General features: G+C 45.0%; 1 protein-coding gene across 1 annotated transcript in view; it reads right to left on the reverse strand.

Moving 5' to 3' along the window:
* The window catches only part of LOC311105907 (dedicator of cytokinesis protein 10-like), a 98,688-nt gene extending 74,992 nt beyond the window's left edge, over positions 1 to 23,696 (reverse strand). Inside the window, 6 exon segments of the mRNA XM_084148136.1 lie at positions 2,297 to 2,425; positions 2,990 to 3,062; positions 13,801 to 13,883; positions 18,907 to 18,996; positions 20,156 to 20,275; positions 23,478 to 23,696. Coding sequence (XP_084004262.1) covers positions 2,297 to 2,425; positions 2,990 to 3,062; positions 13,801 to 13,883; positions 18,907 to 18,996; positions 20,156 to 20,275; positions 23,478 to 23,564 — 582 coding nt within the window. The 5' untranslated portion in view covers positions 23,565 to 23,696.
* Positions 23,697 to 24,135: the final 439 nt, after the last annotated feature.

Genomic DNA, 24,135 nt, shown 5'->3' on the forward strand with positions numbered 1-24,135 from the left:
TCCGTCTCATGCTACCACTAGAGTGAAAGCACCGCCAGCATTCAAAAGTGACCAAAACATCAGCCAGGAAGCATAGGAACTGAGAAGTGGTCTGTGGTCACCACCTGCAGAACCACTTCTTTATTGGGGGTGTCTTGCTAATTGCCTATAATTTCCACCTGTTGTCTATTCCATTTGCACAACAGCATGTGAAATTTATTGTCAATCAGTGTTGCTTCCTATATAATAAAATATAATATGCCATTTAGCAGACGCTTTTATCAAAAGCGACTTACAGTCATGCGTGCATAAATTTTTGTGTATGGGTGGTCCCGGGGATCGAACCCACTACCTTGGCGTTACAAGCGCCATGCTCTACCAGCTGAGCTACAGAGGACCCTAAGTGGACAGTTTGATTTCACAGAAGTGTGATTGACTTGGAGTTACATTGTGTTTAAGTGTTCCCTTTATTTTTTTGAGCAGTGTATGTTGCGTGAAATACCAGTGTGCCATCACAGCAGCAAGATTTGTGACTTGTTGCCACAAGAAAAAGGCAACCAGTTGAAGAACAAACACCACTGTAAATACATACAGTGGGGAGAACAAGTATTTGATACACTGCCGATTTTGCAGGTTTTCCTACTTACAAAGCATGAAAAATCCAGAAAATCACATTGTATGATTTTTAAGTAATTAATTTGCATTTTATTGCATGACATAAGTATTTGATACATCAGAAAAGCAGAACTTAATATTTGGTACAGAAACCTTTGTTTGCAATTACAGAGATCATACGTTTCCTGTAGGTCTTGACCAGGTTTGCACACACTGCAGCAGGGATTTTGGCCCACTCCTCCATACAGACCTTCTCCAGATCCTTCAGGTTTCGGGGCTGTCGCTGGGCAATACGGACTTTCAGCTCCCTCCAAAGATATTCTATTGGGTTCAGGTCTGGAGACTGGCTAGGCCACTCCAGGACCTTGAGATGCTTCTTACGGAGCCACTCCTTAGTTGCCCTGGCTGTGTGTTTCGGGTCGTTGTCATGCTGGAAGACCCAACCACGACCCATCTTCAATGCTCTTACTGAGGGAAGGAGGTTGTTGGCCAAGATCTCGCGATACATGGCCCCATCCATCCTTCTTCTTCCTCCAAACACGGCGAGTGGAGTTTAGACCAAATAGCTCTATTTTTGTCTCATCAGACCACATGACCTTCTCCCATTCCTCCTCTGGATCATCCAGATGGTCATTGGCAAACTTCAGACGGGCCTGGACATGCGCTGGCTTGAGCAGGGGGACCTTGCGTGCGCTGCAGGATTTTAATCCATGACGGCGTAGTGTGTTACTAATGGTTTTCTTTGAGACTGTGGTCCCAGCTCTCTTCAGGTCATTGACCAGGTCCTGCCGTGTAGTTCTGGGCTGATCCCTCACCTTCCTCATGATCATTGATGCCCCACGAGGTGAGATCTTGCATGGAGCCCCAGACCGAGGGTGATTGACCGTCATCTTGTACTTCTTCCATTTTCTAATAATTGCGCCAACAGTTGTTGCCTTCTCACCAAGCTGCTTGCCTATTGTCCTGTAGCCCATCCCAACATTGTGCAGGTCTACAATTTTATCCCTGATGTCCTTACACAGCTCTCTGGTCTTGGCCATTGTGGAGAGGTTGGAGTCTGTTTGATTGAGTGTGTGGACAGGTGTCTTTTATACAGGTAACGAGTTCAAACAGGTGCAGTTAATACAGGTAATGAGTGGAGAACAGGAGGGCTTCTTAAAGAAAAACTAACAGGTCTGTGAGAGCCGGAATTCTTACTGGTTGGTAGGTGATCAAATACTTATGTCATGCAATAAAATGCAAATTAATTACTTAAAAATCATACAATGTGATTTTCTGGATTTTTGTTTTAGATTCCGTCTCTCACAGTTGAAGTGTACTAGACCTCTACATGCTTTGTAAGTAGGAAAACCTGCTAAATCGGCAGTGTATCAAATACTTGTTCTCCCCACTGTATGTATGTTTATTTATTTTCCATTTTGCACATCGTTACAACACTGTATATAGCCATAATACGACATTTGAAATGTCTCTATTCCTCTGAAACCTTTGTGAGTGTAATGTTTACTGTTCATTTTTTATTGTTTATTTCACTTTAGTTAATTATCTATTTCACTTGCTTTGGCAATGTAAACATGTGTTTCCCATGCCAATAAAGCCCTTGAAATTGGAGAGAGAGAGAGAGAGAGAGAGAGAGAGAGAGAGAGAGAGAGAGAGAGAGAGAGAAGGGGATTGTGGGGGAGTCTGTGGCACACTTCCTCACCCGAACAGTGATGCTGTTGTTGACAGTGCTATTGAAGTTCCCTTTATAGAGCCACCCCGATCGGAACACACCAATCCCTCCTCCTCCTCCGCCTCCCCCTCCTTTAGAAGAGGACAAAGACGTTGTGTCCTGCAAAAAACAAAACGGACATCTTTAAATCAGGCTCGATGCGTACGTCACAAATGGCAACCTATTCCCTATAAAATGCACTACATTTAGGGAATATAACTTTATAGGGCTCGGGTCAAAAATAGTGCACTACAAAGGGAATAGAGTTCCATTTGGGACCAATCCATGTCTCAATAACCAAGGTCTAAATATGTCTGCCATTGAGATACAATATGATACTTGTTCTGTTTCATTCTACGATGCCTGATTTGTCATGAACAGACACCTGCTGTAACAGAGCCGAGACCTGGAGAGTCATTGATTCTGGCTCAGTTGAACTCAATTGAATTAAGCTTGTACTCAATGGCCCTTGACCAAAAACAACAGAGTAGAAATATGTGAGCAGACGTGCATTATGACAGTTTAACAGTAGGGCTAATCATTGGCCTCTGACTATTCATCATACTCAAGCTACGTCCCAAATGGCACCCTATTCCATATATAGTGCCCTATTATTGACCAGAGCCATATGGGCCCTGGTCAAAAGTAGTGCACTTTAAAGGGAGTAGAATCCATGAAACAGACCTCATCCTTGTCCACGTCCTCATGGTCAATCTCAAAGGAGTGGGAGGGCAACTTCTCCGCCTTGTACAGCTTCCTGTGAGGGAGAGAGAGATTTGACATGTTTCTTTATGTTTGCTTTAGCAATGTATGTGATTACCACTTTCTGTTACCACGTCTTTATAACAATTCAATAATGATGAAACGGGAGACGGGGAACAGTTCCAGTGGTGTAAAGTAACTAGGTAAAAATACTTAAGACGTTTTTTTGGGTCTGTACTTCACTATTTATATTTTTGACTACTTTTACTCCACTACATTCCTAAAGAAAATATGTACTTTTTACTCCCATACATTTTCCCTGACACCCAAAAGTACTCCTTACATTTTGATTATTCAGGCAGGACAGCAATATGGTCCAATTCATGCACCTATCAATATAACACATTGTCATCCCCACTGCCTCTGATCTGGCGGACTCACTAAACACAAATACTCTGTTTGTAAATTATGTCTGAGTGTTGGAGTGTGCCCCTGGCTGTCCGTAAAAAAACAAAACAAAAAAACATCTTGCCATCTGCTTTGTTTAATATAAGGAATTGTATGTATCTCATTTACTTTTACTTTTACTCAAGTACTTTTTCCACCACTGTACCAGATATTTCCACTCAGGTAGTATTTTACTCGGTGACATTCACTTTTTATTGAGTGAAGTATCTTTACTTTTACTCAAGTATGACAATTGAGTACTTTTCCCACCACTGATCAGTTCAACCATTGGTGCTTTGGGGATCTGGGGGGGGGGGGGGGGGGGGGGGGGGGGGGGTGTCCCCATTATGAACAGTCCTCTGCAGTCTGGACAGTGTAGGACACAGGACCAATCTGAGAAATGACTGTAGCAGGAAACCACTTTGGTCCGCTGAGGTAGTTCCTAGCTAAGACCGTTTCTCCAGGATTGAAAGCTCTGTCCTTTGCTCTTATTTCACAACGTTTGACTTGGCTCTCCTGTTGACATCCCTCATGGAAAAATACTATAGTGTATACTATGGTAGGAATACTATGGTATTCACTGTAGTGTTTTTGCAGACTTCACTGTAGTATTTACTGTAGTATTTACAGTTTACTATAGTATAAATACTGTAGTAAAAATTTTTGTAGTATATACTATAGTAATTACCGTAGTGTTTTTGTGGACTGTAGTATACTGTAGTATTTAATGTAGTGTTTTTGGGGACATTAATGTAGTATTTACTAAAGTTTTTTTGTTTTATTATCTTTGAGGCTTTCTCCTTGAGGAGACATTATGGAGAAATACTAAAATAGCCCATTTTCCATAACCTGTAGGTAGGTAGGTAGGTAGGTAGGTAGGTAGGTAGGTAGGACTGGGTTGTGAACGGAGAGTTCAGAGCTTCTGCTCTTTTCTATAACCTGTAGGGAACACAATATATGGTCTATACTTGGCATGTACTGTAGGCTTCTCACTTACGGGTGGCACAAATTGGAATATGGGGAAAGGAATGGGCAGGGTATATCAAATTAAATAATGTAGTATTTACTATAGTTAAAACAGTTTAGTGTTTTTGTGGACTGTAGTGTTTTTGCAGACATTTCTGTAGTATTTACTACAGTGTTTTGTGGATAATACTTTAGTATTTACTATAGTATTCTAAAGTATACTACAAAATTCTATACTGAGTACTAAATATGATCGAGGAATACTACAGTGTGTAGTACAGTATTCTACAGTATACTACAGTTTACTACAGAATTATATGGTAAGTACTGTAGTATTCTATAGTAAACTGTATCATTTGTTATGTGGGGTTGATATGTCTCATTTGCGTTCAGAGGTTTGAGTAGGTCAAAGCTTGTGTGTAGCCCTCTCTTCATGAGTAGCGATGCAGGCGAAGCCTTGTTGGTTGAATGAGGTGTGTTCCTGTAGGATAGCAGGACGCTGTTCAAGCATTGGTTCAAGTCTCTTGATCCTGAGACGCTTTTAAGGCATGTTTCATGGTCTGTACGAACCTCTCCGCCAGCCCGTTGGTAGACGGATGATACGGTGCAGACCTGATGTGCTGTACGCCATTCACCTGTAGGAATGTAGCCATTTCTTGGGACGGTAGCTGCGGTCCGTTGTCGCTAACGAGTTGGAGTGGCATTCCGAACCGACTAAATACCTCCAAGCATCTCGATGGTCTTCTCTGCAGTAGTAGACCTCAATGATGGCAACCTCTGGCCACTTGCTTTGAGCATCCACTACCACGAGAAACATTCCATCTTCGAATGGACCTGCTTAGTCAATGTGTATGCGTTGCCACGCCTCTTCCGGTCAATCCCATGGATTAAGGTACTTTGCGAACTTTCTGACATGAGGAACATGTTTTCGCTTTTACATCAATGCTTCCATCCAATCCGGGCCACCAGAAGTAGCTTTGTGTGATTTCCTTCATGCAAATCATTCCACAATGACCTGCGTGTAGCTGTTGCAACACTGGTTTCCTCAGCGAAGGTAGAATGATAACTCTCCTCCCCCACAGCAGACAACCGGACTATACTGACAGCTAATTTCTCCTGGAAAGGTAAGGTTTCAGTTCCGGAGCATCTCTTGTGCCTTTGATGATGATGTCCATCACTTCGGATAACACTGGGTCGTTTCTGGTGTTTCTCCGCACTTGTGTCGAAGTGACTGGTGCATTTTCCACTTCTCTGAAGTAGAAGACGTCCATTTGACGTGACTCTGGTTTGACCACAGGTAGTGCTAACCTGGAGAGTCCATCTGCGTTACAGTGCATGTCTGACTTGCGGTACTTGATGTCGTAGGTGTGTGCTGACAACAACAAAGCCCACCTTTGCATTCTGCTTGCAGCAAGTGACGGAATCCCAGTATGCAGTCCAAAGATGCTCGTCAGCGGATGATGATTTGTAAGAAGGGTGAACTTCCTCCAGTACAGATACTGGTAAAACTTATGCACTCCAGAAACTATGCATAGGGCTTCGTGTTCTATTGGTGCGTAGTTACTTTCAATGTCCTCAATGCAAAAGCGATCAGCTTCACCTGAAGGCATGATATGGGACATAACTGCTCCCACACCATATGGACCAGCATCACAAGCTAGTTGGATGGGCAATGACGAGTCAAAGTGGGTCCGTGCCTCAGATTTCAGGAGTGTTTCCTTGGTTTTCACGAATGCTTCCTCACATTGTTATATCCATTTCCATGTTTTGTCCTAACAAAGCAACTGATGCAGTGGCTTCAGCTTCGTTGCTAAGCTCGGGATAAAGCGTCCATAGTAATTTAGTAACTCCAGGATTGAACGTAGTTTGCTCACGTTCTGAGGAGCTGGGGTGTCCAGGATAGCATTGACATTGGACAGAGCGTTGTGGAGGCCCATAGCATCGATGACGTGTTCAAGGTATTCAACCAATGATTGGAAGAATGCACATTTGTCCTTATGAACTCGCAGTCCGTAGTCCTTCAATCTCTGTAAGGTTGCATCCAAATTTTGGAGATGGTCCTCTTCATCCTTTCCAGTAACGAGGATGTCATCCAGGTAGCATTGTACTCCTGGCAATCCACTCAAGATCTGTTCCATTAGTAGACGATAGTACCTAAAGAGCCCCTTGTGTGTCACAACGGTCAGTTCCTTTGACTTTTCATCCATGTGCATCTGAAAGTAGGCTTGGCAGAGATCGATTTTGCAGAATTTTCTACACACAGCTAAACCCGTGAAAATCGCCCTCTATGGACTCACGGGTGGAATGTTAATATTTTTCATAATTTCATAATTACAAAACTTTTTTTTGTTTTACCTGCCGAAAATCCGGCGTTTCTATGTGAAACTGTTTTGTTATATTTCAGTCTTCTGTGATGTATATAAAGTGTAATATTGGGATGCAATCTCAAAATGTAATACATTTCAACTCTATATCTGACATGGTACAGGTGTCTTCTTTTTTTTAAGCCCATGTTTTAAAGTAGATTTGTTTAAGACTACCAAGAAACACTGTGTGACCCTGATTTAGCTCACCATCCTTCTTAAGGACTGGTACGATGGGTGTCACCCATTCACTCACGCTGACAGGCTTGAGTACTTTTTTTTCCAACAATTCCAGCCATTTTTCATTTCTCAATAGGCTCCTGACTGTCAATCACTTCAATATTGTCCTCAACCACAGAACTATTTTCCTCAGTCACGTGATCTTCATTCACTTCACTCACTGACGTTCCATCCTCATCCGCTCATTTAGCAGTTATTAATTCCAAAGTTCGTCTTCACAGTTGAATAAATGTCCTGTCCCTTACTCACTGTATATTCCTCCCTTTTTAATCACGTTGTTTTCCCGCTCTGATGTCCGTCTCGAATCCTTTTCTGCTGTCCATGACGATAGGGTTGGGCGGTATCCAGATTTTCATATCGTCATACCGTCCTTCTCTCATCCTGGGACTTACGGAATTACCGGCTTAGTACACAAGGGGGTATTTTTTGTTGTTGTTGTTGCAAAATAGCCCATTGGCCATTTATTACCAGAATGCTAACGTAATTACCACAACTAATAGCAAGTTTCCATGAAGGCTGCTAGCTAAATATGCTAACGAGCGCAAATGAAAATAAACAAATTGCAAAGACCGGCAATCCAGCTCATAAAGTTATACATATAAGGTAGGAGCTACCAAATGTCCTTTTTGGTGAGCTTGGACATTTACAAGCGAATTTGAATGAAATACATTATGCAAATTGTCACGCTCTGGCTCTGGGGAGGCTTGTATGGTGAGCCAGGGTGTGAGTGTTCTTTGTTTTTCTAGTTCATGTATGTCTATGTTGGCCAGAGTGGTTCTCAATCAGAGGCAACGAGTGTCAGCTGTTGCTGGTTGTCTCTGATTGGGAACCATATTTAGACAGGCTGTGTTCCCACAGTGTTTGTGGGATCTTGTTCCAGTGTGGTTTGTGTTAGACCGAGGACGTCACGTTATCGTTTGTTGTTTTGTTTGTGTAATCATTAAATAAAAAGTATGTTCGCCTTCAACGCTGCGCCTTGGTCCTCTGTATCCGACGATCGTGACAGAAGATCCCACCAAGACTGGACCAAGCAGCGTGTCCAGGAGCCATCGCCAGGGAGATCTCTAGCGGATCTCCTTCGCCTCCTCGACTGGGTCAAGCCGTGTGAGGAAGAGAGAGGCTGGACCTGGAAGCAGAAGGGCGAAAGTCTGGCGAGAGACATGGAGACCTGGTCCACGGGTAGGAGAGACGCCCAGAACATTTTTAGGGGGGGGCTCACGCCGTGGACGACGGGGCAGCAGGAGGCCGCCAGGTTACGGGAGTCACTGGTCACCAGGGGGAAAGAGGATGTAGAGGCACGGCGAGAGGTACTGGGGTGTGTTGCCAGTCCGGTCCGGCCTGTTCCTGATCCCCGCGTAGGGCCAGTGGTGTGTGTTCCCAGTACAGTCCGGTCCGCTCCTGCTCCCCGCACCAAGTCAGTGCTGCGTTTCGTCAGCCCAGCTCGGCCCGCTCCTGCTCCCCGCACCAAGTCAGTGGTGCGCTTCGTCAGCCCGGCTCGGCCCGTTCCTGCTCCCCGCACCAGGTCAGTGGTGCGCTTCGTCAGCCCGGTCCGGCCCGCTCCTGCTCCCCGCACCAAGACAGTGGTGCGTTTCGTCAGCCCAGCTCGGCCCGCTCCTGCTCCCCGCACCAAGTCAGTGGTGCGCTTCGTCAGCCCGGCTCGGCCCGTTCCTGCTCCCCGCACCAGGTCAGTGGTGCGCTTCGTCAGCCCGGTCCGGCCCGCTCCTGCTCCCCGCACCAAGACAGTGGTGCGTTTCGTCAGCCCAGCTCGGCCCGCTCCTGCTCCTCGCACCAAGTCAGTGGTGCGGTTCGTCAGCCCGGTCCGGCCTGCTCCTGCTCCCCGCACCAAGTCAGGGGTGCGTTTCGTCAGCCCAGCTCGGCCCGTTCCTGCTCCCCACACCAAGCCAGTGGTGTGCGTCGTCAGTCCGGCACAGCCCGTGCCTGTTCCACCGGTGCCTGGTTCGGCACGGGTCAGCTGCTTCACGCCGGAGCTAGAGCAATCCGCTCCACCAGTGTGCAGTCCAGCTCCGGTCAGCAGGGCCAGACCGGACCAGGGGTACTTTGGGGGGTTAGAGAGGGAGTGGGGATCATGCCCGGAGCCGGATCCGCGGCCAAGGCGGAGTGCCCACCCGGTCCCTCCCCTGTGGTATTTGGTTGGCGCGGTCGGAGTCCGCGCCTTTGGGGGGGGTACTGTCACGCCCTGGCTCTGGGGAGGCTTGTATGTTGAGCCAGGGTGTGAGTGTTCTTTGTTTTTCTAGTTCATGTATGTCTATGTTGGCCAGAGTGGTTCTCAATCAGAGGCAACGAGTGTCAGCTGTTGCTGGTTGTCTCTGATTGGGAACCATATTTAGACAGGCTGTGTTTCCACAGTGTTTGATCTTGTTCCAGTGTGGTTTGTGTTAGACCGAGGACGTCACGTTATCGTTTGTTGTTTTGTTCGTGTAATCATTAAATAAAAAGTATGTTCGCCTTCAACGCTGCGCCTTGGTCCTCTGTATCCAACGATCGTGACACAAATGAACAAAGTTATAACTCATCCAAAGGGCTTTGACTTCTCAAACACAACAGAAATCTAACACAATATGATGCCCCGTCACCTTATTAATTCAGCCACTTACTTAGATAATTAACAAGTAAAACCTAGGGCTCGCGTTAACGCAGAATTCTGCGTCTTTCACGCAGGAAAAAAAGATAAAACACATAACACATCTCTTGCTGCGTTTTGTAAACACAGATCTAAAATGCTTCTTATTGTAATTTCTGCTCAGCATCAGACTAATTTGTGACTCGTTTCAGGAAACTAGGCGTATGTCTCACGTCACTACTTCACAGGAGAGGCATTTGAACGTAAACATGTATTATTTTTATCAAAATGTGTTTTGGGGCAGAAATTCCTTCTGGAACATGTGAACTTTTATGTGCCTTAATAACAAACTTGTATTCTATCCGTAAATACAAATACAATTGTTAAATTACGAGCTTCGTTGGTTTAGCCATGAAAAAGACAGGAACCTTTCCGCTAGCCATTATTGGCTGAGATTTTGGATGGGCTGGACATGCCGGGAGATGAGTTTGGATTGGTCTGCCATGTAGCATGCTTCTGTCTATAACGTGAGCTGCTCAGTATATGTTGATAGTCCTTTCTACCGCACCGTTTTTGAAAGATATAACGTTAGCCATCAAGAACTACAAAAGTTTTGCTACTTTTCTTAACAACATTGATGCCCTGAATTTAGCAGGCGCTATCGACAGATCTATTGGAAAAAGTAATGGGCTACTTTCTGCACACGCCACAGTCAGTGTGAACTGGAGTGACTTGACACAACTCTGGCCAAACAAGATGTAGCTACAAACAAAACTGAGTTCCAGTCTATCGTGAAGCGTTCATGTATACGGGTAAAAGTCTAGCTACATTTTCAGATATTATACATTTCCAATTTTGTCAGAGAGTCATTTTCATTGCAAGTTAAAGCGTACTGTTCGCTAACAGACTAAACAGCTAGCATAACAGTCTTTGGCTAAAATGCTGCTAGCGGTACGTGGTACCCCTATGCCAAACTGAGCATTTATTTTTTCCAAAATCAACGTTCATTGATACTCATTGATACGTTTTAGTAGTGTCTGCTCTGCACGCAATCTAAGTAGTTGCGACATAAAAACGGTATCGTTAGAAAAGTTAACGTCTCCTCTATTAGAGTAAAATAATGTCTGAATGTGTTTTGGTGTCCATTCTGTTGGACCAAACCTCAAATGCAAATAGCGAGTTGAAACCGCTTGTCAGAGAGGAAGATGTGACCTCTCAACTTTGTTGGCGTGAGAGGCAGGGGGAGGGGCTTGGTGTGTGTAAACCATAGAGGAAGAGGCGAAGCGAGAGGTTTCGCTCTCGCCAAAATCTGTCCAAAATAAGGCCAATGTGTTTCCATTGGGCTTGTTTTGGACCTAAGCTTGTTGCCTGCCTTCCCACCTTGGGCCGACTCCCATTGTTAGGGCGGAGATGTGCATCTCTTCATTATATACAGATCTCTAACTGGGGAGGTGCACACAGCACAGAGGAGCTAAAGAGACGAGACCAAAAACACAACATGAGAACAAGCGGACATAAACACTCATAAAAAAAATGAAAAATAACAACATCTTGAAACTTGCGATACAGGCATGAATTAATTTTATATATCACCCCCACCTAACCCATAGGGCTCTGGTCAAAGGTAGGGCACTATGTAGGGAATAGGGTGCCATTTGGGACGCAGACAAGGAGGATGTCCTCTCGCTATGTCCCTGATCATCATTTGTAAAAAAAAAAATGTAATTTAGCAGACGCTCTTATCCAGAGCGACTTACAGTTAGTGAGTGCATACATTTTCATACTGGCCCCCCGTGGGAAACGAACCCACAACCCTGGCGTTGCAAGCGCCATGCTCTACCAACTGAGCTACAGGGGACTATCATATCGTAGATGTACTAGACTTCAGTAATGACATTCAAGCTCACCTCTACTGTTGATGCCTGTGTTGTGAAAGCAACATAACAGTCCAGCAGTATCTTGTAGTAGTAGGTCCTGTTTAACTACACAGGCATTGGCTAACTGGAGCCCAGAGTTTTTTCTGGCCAGGTCACCTCGGTTAGGCGAAGTGAACGTCTGTGCTTGCATACTCTCTTAAAATACCTTTACTTGAAAAACTAGAAAAAGCGGCAATATTACTGTTTGTCCCTCTTGAGATGTCATAGCAACAAGTACACTTCCTCAAAACAGTCAGAATTAATCTAAGATAAATCAAGAAAACTGTAAATAATTTTGACGGTTTTGCCGAGGAAGTCTTAGTCACGCAGATGTAACTAAGATGTTTGGTGCAGTATTTCTCAAGTGAAACAAACACTTAATTGAAAAATCCCTACTTTTGACCAATCACCGATGACGGGGTGTAAACTTTGGCTACCGAACTTCGACAAGTTGTTGTGTGCTCGAACAGCCGGGGAAAAAAACCCTGCCAAATGCTGCCGAACACCAAAATGCACAAACGTCAAAAATATATTCTAATATATGCGCAAACTGTTTTCGAATGGGAAGCATATGGTAAGCTTTACTGTAGAGGTGCTGGGTGCATGGAGTCGGATAGAGGGCAGACTTCCTACAAAGCTTGTTATAGCATGGGCAGCACTATTGCGGGCTTTCTCCATTTTAAATGGGTTAAAGGAGCAATATTCAGTTTAAACAAACCCTGCCACTGTTTTGGTAAACAGCAGATTGCCCCTTGGAGGGATCATCATAGCAAAGATAGGTGTTCTCTCTTTTCCATCTCTATGGCTGGGTGTCTGAGCTGAGCCTGACTTATGTGTGGCCGAGTCCTCTCCATCTCCTCCCGAAAAGGACCAGACAAAAGGTTGCCCTCGCTCCAGTGCGTTCATGAGCCACCCTGTGTTTGTGTGTGTGCTCTGAGCTGGAGACACAAAGGCTTCCCTCTTTTATAAGGATAGCAGACCCAGCATTGGAACTAGTCTCAGCAAAAATAATTAATGGCCTCTTTCTAGTGTCTCCACAGGCAAAACATTTTTTTTTTAATCTTCAGGGACACCCCTGTGTTTGGACCCAACAGTTAGAATAGCCTTGCATCATGCCAGACTTCGAGGCTCTTCTATGTGATTTCTGGAGAGACACAACTTGTGAAGATGACTAGCTCAGAGTGAACTGGGCTGTCAGTCTGTCAACTGGATCACAGACATATAGTATGAGGAGCCCAAACTGATCCTAGATCTGCTGCTAACTGTGTGTCCAGGGTATCTCACAAAGGCTAGCGGTAGCTCCCAAACTGATCCTAGATCTGCTGCTAACTCCGTGTCCAGGGAAAGACAGAGGAACTGATTCAGAGAGAAAACTCAAATCATGTGGATCTGACCTCTATAGGAGCATGTACATTCAGTCTCTTGACATCTATTGATGTTAACTACACAGTATCAAAAGTAGACTATGGATCAGTTTTAGAGTGGATGTACAGTATATGATGTTGAACTTAAAAATATTTTAAATTCAACAAACTCAGAAAGGTCATGTGAACTGAACTAGAGGACTTTAACATAACCAACCCATGGGAGACCAGGAGAACATTCCAGTGGTCTGGATAGGGGTCAGAGGTCAAAGAGTCCCTGCTTTGATGGCTGGTCTCCCTGGGGTTGAGTGACCGATTCACAGCCCTGACATCCCTGCAGCTGGACAGCCTGCCACTCAACAACACAGCCAACCGACGTCCACCATTTAGTTTTTTGTTCCAATTGTTGACATCACAGAGAGCTATTTTTCGAGAGGCCCGTTATGTAACCGCAGACTAGTGCATCTCAAATGGCACCCTATTTCCTATTTAGTGAACTCTGGTCAAAAGTAGTGCACTAAATAGGGAATAGGGTTCCATTAGGGACACAGACCCTGGATCTTTTGGTCTAGCTGAGGTTCTCAGCTACGTCTTTCCTAGTGTTTATTTGAAGTACGCATTTGGAAAGTCTGGCATGCGTTCCTGACAAAGACGCTATGTCAAAACAGTTCAACCCTGGAGTGGGCCCTGTCCAACTCAATAACGTCATGACACTTAGAAGTACATAAAGTAGCAAAGTACTGTACTTTTCTGATGTGGAACAATGAAAATATGTACACACACCCATGGAAATGTACTGAATACATAAGTGTCATCATAGACAAGGGATGCAAAATTCTGGTAACTTTCACAAAATGTCTGGAAAACCTGGGAATTTTGCCGGAATTTTGCAATTCTTTCATAGACTGTTCTGTACCTGGGAAGTAGCCGGTAATCTCCTGAGTACTCCTCGTATTTGTAATGGACCACGTGTAGTTGGGAGTTGTAGTACTCGCAGGCCTGGAATAGAGGAGAAGAAAGAGGAGGAGGAAGAGGAGGGGAGAGAGGTTATGTTAATGCCTGTGAATAACACAGTTGATTCTGTCTGTATATATGGCTGTGTGTATGTGTGTGTTTATTTAATGTATTTATTTGACCATTATTTTAACAGGGAGTCCCATTGAGACCATGGTCTCTTTTTCAAGGGAGCCCTGCATCTTACAACTACACAACAAATTACACATAGGAAATACACCAGAAAAAACAACAACAAAGAGAATAGATACAGTGGGGAGAACAAGTATTTGATACACTGCCGATTTTGCAGGTTTTCCTACTTACAAAGCATGTAGAGGTCTGTACTTTTTATCATAGGTACACTTCAACTGTGAGAGACAAAAATCCAGAAAATCACATTGTATGATTTTTAAGTAATTCATTTGCATTTTATTGCATGACATAAGTATTTGATACATCAGAAAAGCAGAACTTAATATTTGGTACAGAAACCTTTGTTTGCAATTACAGAGATCATACGTTTCCTGTAGGTCTTGACCAGGTTTGCACACACTGCAGCAGGGATTTTGGCCCACTCCTCCATACAGACCTTCTCCAGATCCTTCAGGTTTCGGAGCTGTCGCTGGGCAATACGGACTTTCAGCTCCCTCCAAATATTTTCCATTGGGTTCAGGTCTGGAGACTGGCTAGGCCACTCCAGGACCTTGAGATGCTTCTTACGGAGCCACTCCTTAGTTGCCCTGGCTGTGTGTTTCGGGTCGTTGTCATGCTGTGGTCCTCTGTAGCTCAATTGGTAGAGCATGGCACTTGTAACGCCAGGGTAGTGGGTTCGATCCCCAGGACCACCCATACGTAAAAATGTATGCGCTTTGGATAAAAGCGTCTGCTAAATGGCATATTTATATTTATTTATTTATGCTGGAAAACCCAGCCACAACCCATCTTCAATGCTCTTACTGAGGGAAGGAGGTTGTTGGCCAAGATCTCACGATACATGGCCCCATCCATCCTCCCCTCAATACGGTGCAGTCGTCCTGTCCCCTTTGCAGAAAAGCATCTCCACCTCCATGCTTCACAGTTGGGATGGTGTTCTTGGGGTTGTACTCATCCTTCTTCTTCCTCCAAACACGGGTAGTAGAGTTTAGACTAAAAAGCTCTATTTTTGTCTCATCAGACCACATGACCTTCTCCCATTCCTCCTCTGGATCATCCAGATGGTCATTGACAAACTTCAGACGGGCCTGGACATGCGCTGGCTTGAGCAGGGGGACCTTGCGTGCGCTGCAGGATTTTAATCCATGACGGCGTAGTGTGTTACTAATGGTTTTCTTTGAGACTGTGGTCCCAGCTCTTCTTCTCCCATTCCTCCTCTGGATCATCCAGATGATCATTGGCAAACTTCAGACGGGCCTGGACATGCGCTGGCTTGAGCAAGGGGACCTTGTATGCGCTGCAGGATTTTAATCCATGACGGCGTAGTGTGTTACTAATGGTTTTCTTTGAGACTGTGGTCCCAGCTCTCTTCAGGTCATTGACCAGGTCCTGCCGTGTAGTTCTGGGCTGATCCCTCACCTTCCTTATGATCATTGATGCCCCACGAGGTGAGATCTTGCATGGAGCCCCAGACCGAGGGTAATTGACCGTCATCTTGAACATCTTCCATTTTCTAATAATTGCGCCAACAGTTGTTGCCTTCTCACCAAGCTGCTTGCCTATTGTCCTGTAGCCCATCCCAGCCTTGTGCAGGTCTACAATTGTATCCCTGATGTCCTTACACAGCTCTCTGGTCTTGGCCATTGTGGAGAGGTTGGAGTCTGTTTGATTGAGTGTGTGGACAGGTGTATTTTATACAGGTAACGAGTTCAAACAGGTGCAGTTAATACAGGTAATGAGTGGAGAACAGGAGGGCTTCTTAAAGAAAAACTAACAGGTCTGTGAGAGCCGGAATTCTTACTGGTTGGTAGGTGATCAAATACTTATGTCATGCAATAAAATGCATTTTAATTACTTAAAAATCATACAATGTGATTTTCTGGATTTTTTAGATTCCGTCTCTCACAGTTGAAGTGTACCTATGATAAAAATTACAGACCTCTACATGCTTTGTAAGTAGGAAAACCTGCAAAATCGGCAGTGTATCAAATACTTGTTCTCCCCACTGTATTTTTAAACACACTCATGAAAAACAATCACATTCCTCAGCAAAGAGATCCTCAATCAACAAAAAGAGAGATTTGTGTGTGTGTGTGTGTGTCTTGGCATGGGCGGTTGATGCTTGAAATCTCCTCTCTGTCACAACGTGGCTCTTATACAGCCCTACAGTAGTCCCACACACACACACACACACACACACACACACACACACACACACACACACACACACACACACACACACACACACACACACACACACACACACACACACACACACACACACACACACACACACACACACACACACACACACCTCTCTCCATTGGAATCAGTAGATCCAAGGTACAGTAATGGTAATGTACAGGCAATTTACAAATTTGTTTTACATGAGTAGCAGGCCTCACACAACCCAGTGTGATGCAAGATAAACCTGCTGAGTCTGCCTCCCTCTACAACATTAAGGTTGTGCCCCAAATGGCACCCTATTGCCTACATAGTGCACTACTTTTGACCAGGGCCCATAGGGAAAAGGGTGCCATTCGGGACACAGCCTTGGTGTTTATGTAGCTGATCCAATGGCGACAGAGTAAACACAGGAAGTGAGGTGGTAGCTCTAGCTCGTTTTGATTTACAGATTTTCTCTCTGTCGCTCTCTTCTCTCTCACATGCACAAGCGCACTCTCTCTCACACGTAAAGACAGACTCTTTCTCTCTATGTCTCTCTCTCTCTCTCTCTCTCTCTCTCTCTCTCTCTCTCTCTCTCTCTCTCTCTCTCTCTCTCTCATGTTTTCTCTGTGGTTCTGTGGATTCTAATCTTCTTTCTGTATGAGTGGTGGTATTATTATTATGTATGACTTAAATACAGTTCCACTGGCAATCATCACATTTATTATTAAAGACACTCTACACATATTTACTTCCACAAGGCAATAACACATGTCTGGGAGCACATACCTAAATAGCCATTCTCTTTCTTACAGCTCTATCTCTCTCTGTCTCTCTCTCTATGGTCTCTCGCACACAACCAATCTTCTGTAAGTTGTGACGGTGGGTGTCTGGTGTGTTTCCGTATGCAGTGAGGCTGCTACAGTAGGATGTGAGTGAGACTATGGGTGGCTAATTTGATCACTTCCTCCTAGCCAGCATGTGCTGCAAGTCTTTCACTTCAGCCTCACCATCAAACATTACTTGTCACCATAAGAGCATGAAAACAGGCGCACATGCACACACAGTCTGTGGTTGCATCCCAAATGGTACCCAATTCCCTACAGTGCACTGCTTTTGACCAGGGCCCATAGGGTAACAACAAAAAAACAAATTATTGCACTATAAAGGGAATGGGGTGCTATTTGGGTCACAGCATAGGCTTATCAGACCCACCTCTTCAACTGACAATACAACAGGGGAAATGTAAGCTAAATTCCGTTCACGATGGTCATCATCATTTGCATTTCTAAAGTTCCTCAAAAAGATATGAAATGGTTTCATGGTTAAAAAGGTTGAAGTCATGGTTATGTAGCTGTCATAATTAAGGAGACACTGTATCAAATCCAAAACAACAGTCAACTGAGGAGAAATGTCAATATCACTAACAGAAATAGCTTTTCAACTACTCTAGATGGATAAAGTCATGTTCGTGAAACACAGCCTTGCTCTCGCACAGGCCCAGGGTGCATCCCAAATGCCACTCTATTCCCTATATCAAGCACTACTTTTGACCAGAGCCCTATGGGAAGTAGGGTGAGCACTATAAAGGGAATAGGGTGCCATTTGGGACACATGCCATACAACACCACTAGGCAGCAACTGAAACCTCACTGCCTCCCAGTCCCCACCACAACCCTTAGTGTCTCTAGAGACCAGCCCAACTAAGTTGAGCAGAGCAGAGCAGAGTCCATGCAAAACAACAGGCTGCAGCTGACAAAATCCCTGCTCTCTCTCTCTCCCCTCCTTCCCCCTCGCTCTCTCCCTCTCTCTCTCCCCTCCTTCTCTCTCTCTCTCTCTCTCTCTTCTCTCTCTCTCTCTCTCTCTCTCGCTCTCTCTCTCTCTCTCTCTCTCTCTCTCTCTCTCTCTCTCTCTCTCTCTCTCTCCCTCTCTCTCTCTCTCTCCTCTCTCTCTCTCTCTCTCTCTCTCTCTCTCTCTCTCTCTCTCTCTCTCTCTCTCTCTCTCTCTCTCTCTCTCTCTCTCTCTCTCTCTCTCTCTCTCTCTCTCTCTCTCTCTCTCTCTCTCTCTCTCTCTCTCTCTCTCTCTCTCTCTCTCTCTCTCTCTCCCCCTCTCTCTATCTCCCCCTCTCTCTATCTCTATCTCTATCGCCCCCAACCCCTCCCTCCAGATGCTGTTGATTCCCACGGAGAGAAACATGATCCAGCAGCAAGCTGCACAACTGTACTTCTCTTTCCCACTGGTTCAGAAGGGGAGCAGTAACTCCAAGGCATGGGTACGGAATACATGTTAGGAACTTTCTCATATGTAGGCTCTTTCTGCAGGCTTGCACTTTCAATCATAGCGCTAGCCGGAAACTATCCCTCTCTCTCTCTCTCACACGCACACACACACACAATCGCAGGCACACAGACACACACACAGCTCCTGGAGGAACAGAACACATCTGTGCTCCTGATGTCACTGCCTTATGGGCTCATGATGTTGATGTTGACCTCTGTGTTGAGGATAAGTAAACTAACAACTACATGTAGTCCTGACCCTTACCCACACAACCACCACACCACGCCTAGCTGCCTGCCTGCCAGCCAGCCTGAATGTGGAGTCAGCCCTGCTCAATAGCCCTCCCCTGCATCCAAGCTCAATCACACAACTAAGCATGGAGCTCTTCCACACATGCATGCACACACACACACACACACACACTCACCTGTCTGACCAGCAGACACTCGGCCTGGAGCTCGGCCCCCTGGGGCACGGTAGACTGCAGTGTCCGTCTCTCCAGAGGCACTGTGGACACCTGGGGGACAGAGGGGGAGGAGAAATCAGATGGGGAGGAACCATCAAAGTGGGAGGGACAGTTTGATGTTAGGTAAAAGCTAATCTCTTGTGAAAGACTGTCGGGGCGGAGGGGGTGTGGACTTGACATCTCAGCCTTTTCCCCTAGAACCAAATTCAGTAGCTGGCCAGAGGCCAAAGTTCACTCGAGAGCTGGTTTTGGATTACTGAGATTAGGTAAAAGCTGACATATGCAGAATGGGATAAAATATACAGTATGTGCAGGTCTGAATATGAAAATGCTTGAGGGGATACAGTCTTTACCACTATGATGTACAGTCAGATGACTGAGCCCTATTCCAGTGTGTCAGCACTTGATGAACAACATCTGTGTTGTTATAATTAATTCATAAATATTGAGGTCAAAAATAGCAAATGGCTTAAATAAAAGGCTCAAATAAATCATCCATACCTAACAGGAAAGATTGAAAGTTGCCAAGTGATGAAGTTGCCACTGATGAAACAGCCAAGTTCCCTCCCTCTCTGATCAATGCTTGGTTCTGATTTACTGTGTCTGCAGTCAGCTGTTTAAAATGCAGCACACTCAGAGGAAGGAAGTTGTCCCAAAACATTATTAGGTTTTGGAAGCGAATTAGGTTTGTCCATTAGCAAATTAATTGGAATTTCAATTAGGTTGAGCTATGGAGACACAGCAAATGAAACATAACTGTTTGGTTGCCGGGTCTGTGTGTGTGTGTGTAACGGTAGCAGAGTCATGGATTTAAACATCAACTCAGGGATCGAGAGCCGAGTCATTTCCCTAAAACCAATTAAAACCAGTTAATGTGAAGTGGCGTTCTTAAGGAGTCACATTAGCGCGCTAATTAAATCACGAATGAGCAAACAGCCACAGGACATTGGGGGAGCAGAAGCACTGGGGGGAATGAGGGGTTCAGAATGCAAAATTAGTGTGTGTGTGTTTCTGTCTGTCCTTCCTTCTTGTTGAAAAACATTGGGTGGCTGGAATGAGCCAGACACAGACACAGTCAAACACCCAATGAAAGGAGGCCATTTGTGGGTGACAGACAGAGACAGGACTGCATTCACTGACACACATGCGAACACACACACACACGCACCCCCCCCCCCCTAAACACACACACAGACACGCTCCTACCCACCGTGAAGTCGTTGTCGGGGAAGAGGAGCAGCTCTCTGAGGGGGTCTTCCTTCAGCTCATCTCCCAGGTCACAGATCACAGCCTCATAGTCCAGAGGGTCTATCAGCTTGGGTTTCTCCTGCTGGAACAAACACAGACAGACATTTTACTTGACTCATCCCATATGGCAGTAAAATAAACACTTGGGGAAACACAGATGAGAAAGTGGCGGACACAGGATTCAAGTCCCGGTCCAGACACTCACACGGAACACACTCATTATCAGAATCGCGCAGTCAGCCATGATGACTATTATAACAGTCACACCATGGGATATCCAACATATTCAACTATTAGGTCACAGAGAAAAGTCTTCTACATCTAGGACTTATCCTGCTGTAACACACTGCGAGACAGACAGAGATGCACAGTCAGCAACACAAATAACTACGCTAACACCAAGTGCAATTTGCTTCTACACTGTTCTATAATCAGGACTTATAAACCACTCTGAACTCTGAACTGCGCTGATACACAAAACACTCAGCAGTCCCATCATATACTGACGGAAAGTCAGCCAGTCAACAAGTGGTCTTCAAATCAAACATGAGCCAAATGGTGTGGAAAGGCAAATAGTCTAAAACCCAGAATATCTGTTTATCTTTCACTGGATGGGCATGAATCATTTTTTTTGCAAGGCATGAAAAACGAGCTAGAGCTACCACCTCACTTCCTGTGTTTACTCTGTCGCCATTGGATCGGCTACATAAACACCAAGGCTGCGTCCCAAATGGCACCCCATTCCCCACAGACCCTGGCCAAAAGTAGCGCACTGTATAGGGAATAGGGTGCCATTTGGGACGCGGCCCCAGTCTAGAGGGGAAAGGGAAGAGAGACGTAAAATAGAGGATGAAGTGGTTACATGTCATGTGCCAAACCAAACCGAACTGAACCAAAAACATGTCGAGGGAAACCGTTTTTCGGACAGATGGAGAGTATATCACATTAGCAGTGATCATAACAGCTCAGAAAACATATTTCATTATAGGCTCAATGTCACCTCCTATTATTTTTAGATTCTGGTGCTGAATAGTATTTCGATGGATTACATCAGAGATTCGAGCTCTGAAATGACCTTAGGCTGATATAGCACAAAGGCAGAAGTTTACAATACGTTTTAGGTTAAGGGTTAGGCTACACATCTGCACAGCACATGGTCTCAACAATCCCATCCAGACGGAGCGTTTCACAGAAAGCGAAATGGACTGCACATGATGAGACGAGGCTATTTTGGTCCTCGAAGGAAAGCAGTATGTCTTATTCATCACCGCTAACACAAACTGTTGTCAGAGAAGTGGAAAACTGATGACCTGTGTTCTCTCGGTTCACACGCCCACTGCGAGGGTTTTTCTCCTGAGTTCCGACCATAAGCCCCTGTTCAGTTAGACCAGGGGTGTATTCTTTAGTGCACACTGTAGCAAAACGTTTTGAAAAGGAAAAAGGGTTTCTTATTGGACAAGGTCAGCTAGGCCCCTCCCCATTTCAGCCTATTTGCTTCTGTTTGGTTCCTAGAGAATACACCCCTGACAGAATGCACCCCTCACACACAAGGGAAATAGGTAATAACCAAGCAGTCAGTGAGGCATAAAACATGACAAAGAATGTGACGAAAAAACGAAAGACAAAAATACCCAGAATCATAACAATCCTTGTTGTGAGGAAGGATCTTGTTGTGATTCCACTGTAAAAAATAAAACGTACAATTTGTTTGTATGATCTGTACCAGACTGTACGAGAGAATGACCACTGAGGACAATTGAATTTGTCAACCTCACAGAAATATCTACCAAGACAATATCTTTTGCCTGAGTGGCCTGTGGATAGTGGTCCAGCGGTTAGTGCCGCGGCACACACATTTAGCCAAAGCTACCAGTCGGCATGGGTTCGAATCTGCCTCCCAATCTATCCTACCTTTCATGTCTCCTCTAGCCCTCTTATCTCAATATAATAAATAAAACCCACAAAAATATATATCATGTCATTTGCCTGAAGGTGGTCTTCAGCTGAGATTTCCAAATGAACATAAAACAAATATTAATTTCCCTTTGTCGTTCCAGTCAGTAGGGATCTTATCATACAGATGGACCGGTGGAGGGGCAGAGAATAACATGAATTAACAATAGTCTTTCATATTCAGCATTCATTCACACTGTTGCCAAATCACTTGATCACCCTACCGAGCAGTACTGTGGGTTTGGCCCACTCAGTTTTGACTCTTGACCTGACCAGAGGCACTGAGAGGTCAAATGGCACCCCTTAGTTTTGGTCTAGTTTTGGTCCCCCTTTATTTTGGTCAAAAGTAGTGCACTAGAGAGGGAGTAGGGTGTCATTGATACATAGACAAAACTGCTGGGGAAATTACACAAAAGTGTAAGGAAATTGGCAGTATGTAGCCGATAACACTCAGCCGAAACTATCTTAGTGTCATACAGTGACGTTACCTTCCCTGACACCTGAAGTACTACCGGCTCAGTAAAACAACAGCTCAGTATTGACTGAGACTTCAGAGTGCGTTGTTGTGGGCATTGTATCAAATCTCAAAGCAGCTTGATACATTCTACATGACACCTACACGTTTGGTTCCTATATTCGCCCAGACAACATCACACCAATATGGTCAGGATGCTGCAGTGCATTTGTACAATCGGAACTTCGTATAGAGGTGTAAAAGTCCCCTGCTGACAACCTCATATCTCCAGTTGAAATGTTGTGAACATATAGATCCCATACTGTTTGTAGATTGTAGTCCCGTGTGGCTCAGTTGGCAGAGCATGACACTTGCAACGCCAGGGTTGTGGGTTCGATTCCCACAGGGGACCAGTACGAACAAATATGAAAATGTATATAAATTGCTCTAGATAATAACATCTGCTAAATGACTAAACTATCAACTGTAGATGGCCACTCCACTGGATAAAAACTCTGATTCACATAGGGCGAGATACTGAGTCTCCGTCAGTTACAGATATCAACACACCGATCAGATAGTCAAACAGAGAGTAATTGGCTAACTAGTATTAGGCAAAGGCTAGCAATGTCCAACTCCAACCTGTGCCATGTCGGTTAGCCTCATGTTGATGGACAGATGCGGTGTAGAGTGAAGTTGCCCATGGAGACTGATCTTGGGTCAGTTTTGCCTTTCACCAACTAATGATTAAGGTTAGGATTGGGTAATCTGATCCTAGATCCTTACTTAAGGGGAACTTCACCCCAGATGGAAGCACAGGGAAATAAAAACACAAAGCTATGGCACTGCACTACAGAGAGAGAGAGAGCATACATACAACACTCAGGCGGTTGAAATCGTTCCGCACACGCCTGCTCTTATCCCTGTTCCTCCTTCGGAAGGTGATCTTACTCCTGAAGCTCATCCTGATCCAAACAGGATACTACGGCACACGGATACCGATGACACGCACACCGATGACATGCACACTGACACGGGTAGAGACCGGGACACAGACAGGACATGTGTTCCAGCAGGCAGAAGCAGAAGGTGCATTGAAGAGTGGTGAGACCTGTCGGAGCACGTGGTGGCCCAAGGAGGAAGTACAGGCTTGATGTCACACAATGACAGAGGAGGTGCAGCAGGGGAAACGGACAAAAAAAAAGTCCAACCACCAAGCCTCTCTCTCTCCATTTCTCTCTGTAGACATCTCTCTCTATCTCTGTTCTTACTTGCACAACATTTTCGGGTTGGATTCCCGCTGGGGCCACCCACATGGAAAATGTATGGACGCACTACTGTAAGTCGCTTTGGAGAACAACATCTGATAAATGGCATTCATTATATCATCATTATTATTATTATACTGTATTAGATACAGTAGCCAAGTACTGCTCTGTAATACTGACACTGCGTAGACACATTGGTCTGGTCTAGACTAGAGTGACCACTTGAGTGACAACATCTCCCCGCTACGTCAATCAACTGAATTCTTA

This window comes from Coregonus lavaretus (genome assembly GCF_964263955.1).
Source record: "Coregonus lavaretus genome assembly, chromosome: 30".
Taxonomy (NCBI): domain Eukaryota; kingdom Metazoa; phylum Chordata; class Actinopteri; order Salmoniformes; family Salmonidae; genus Coregonus; species Coregonus lavaretus.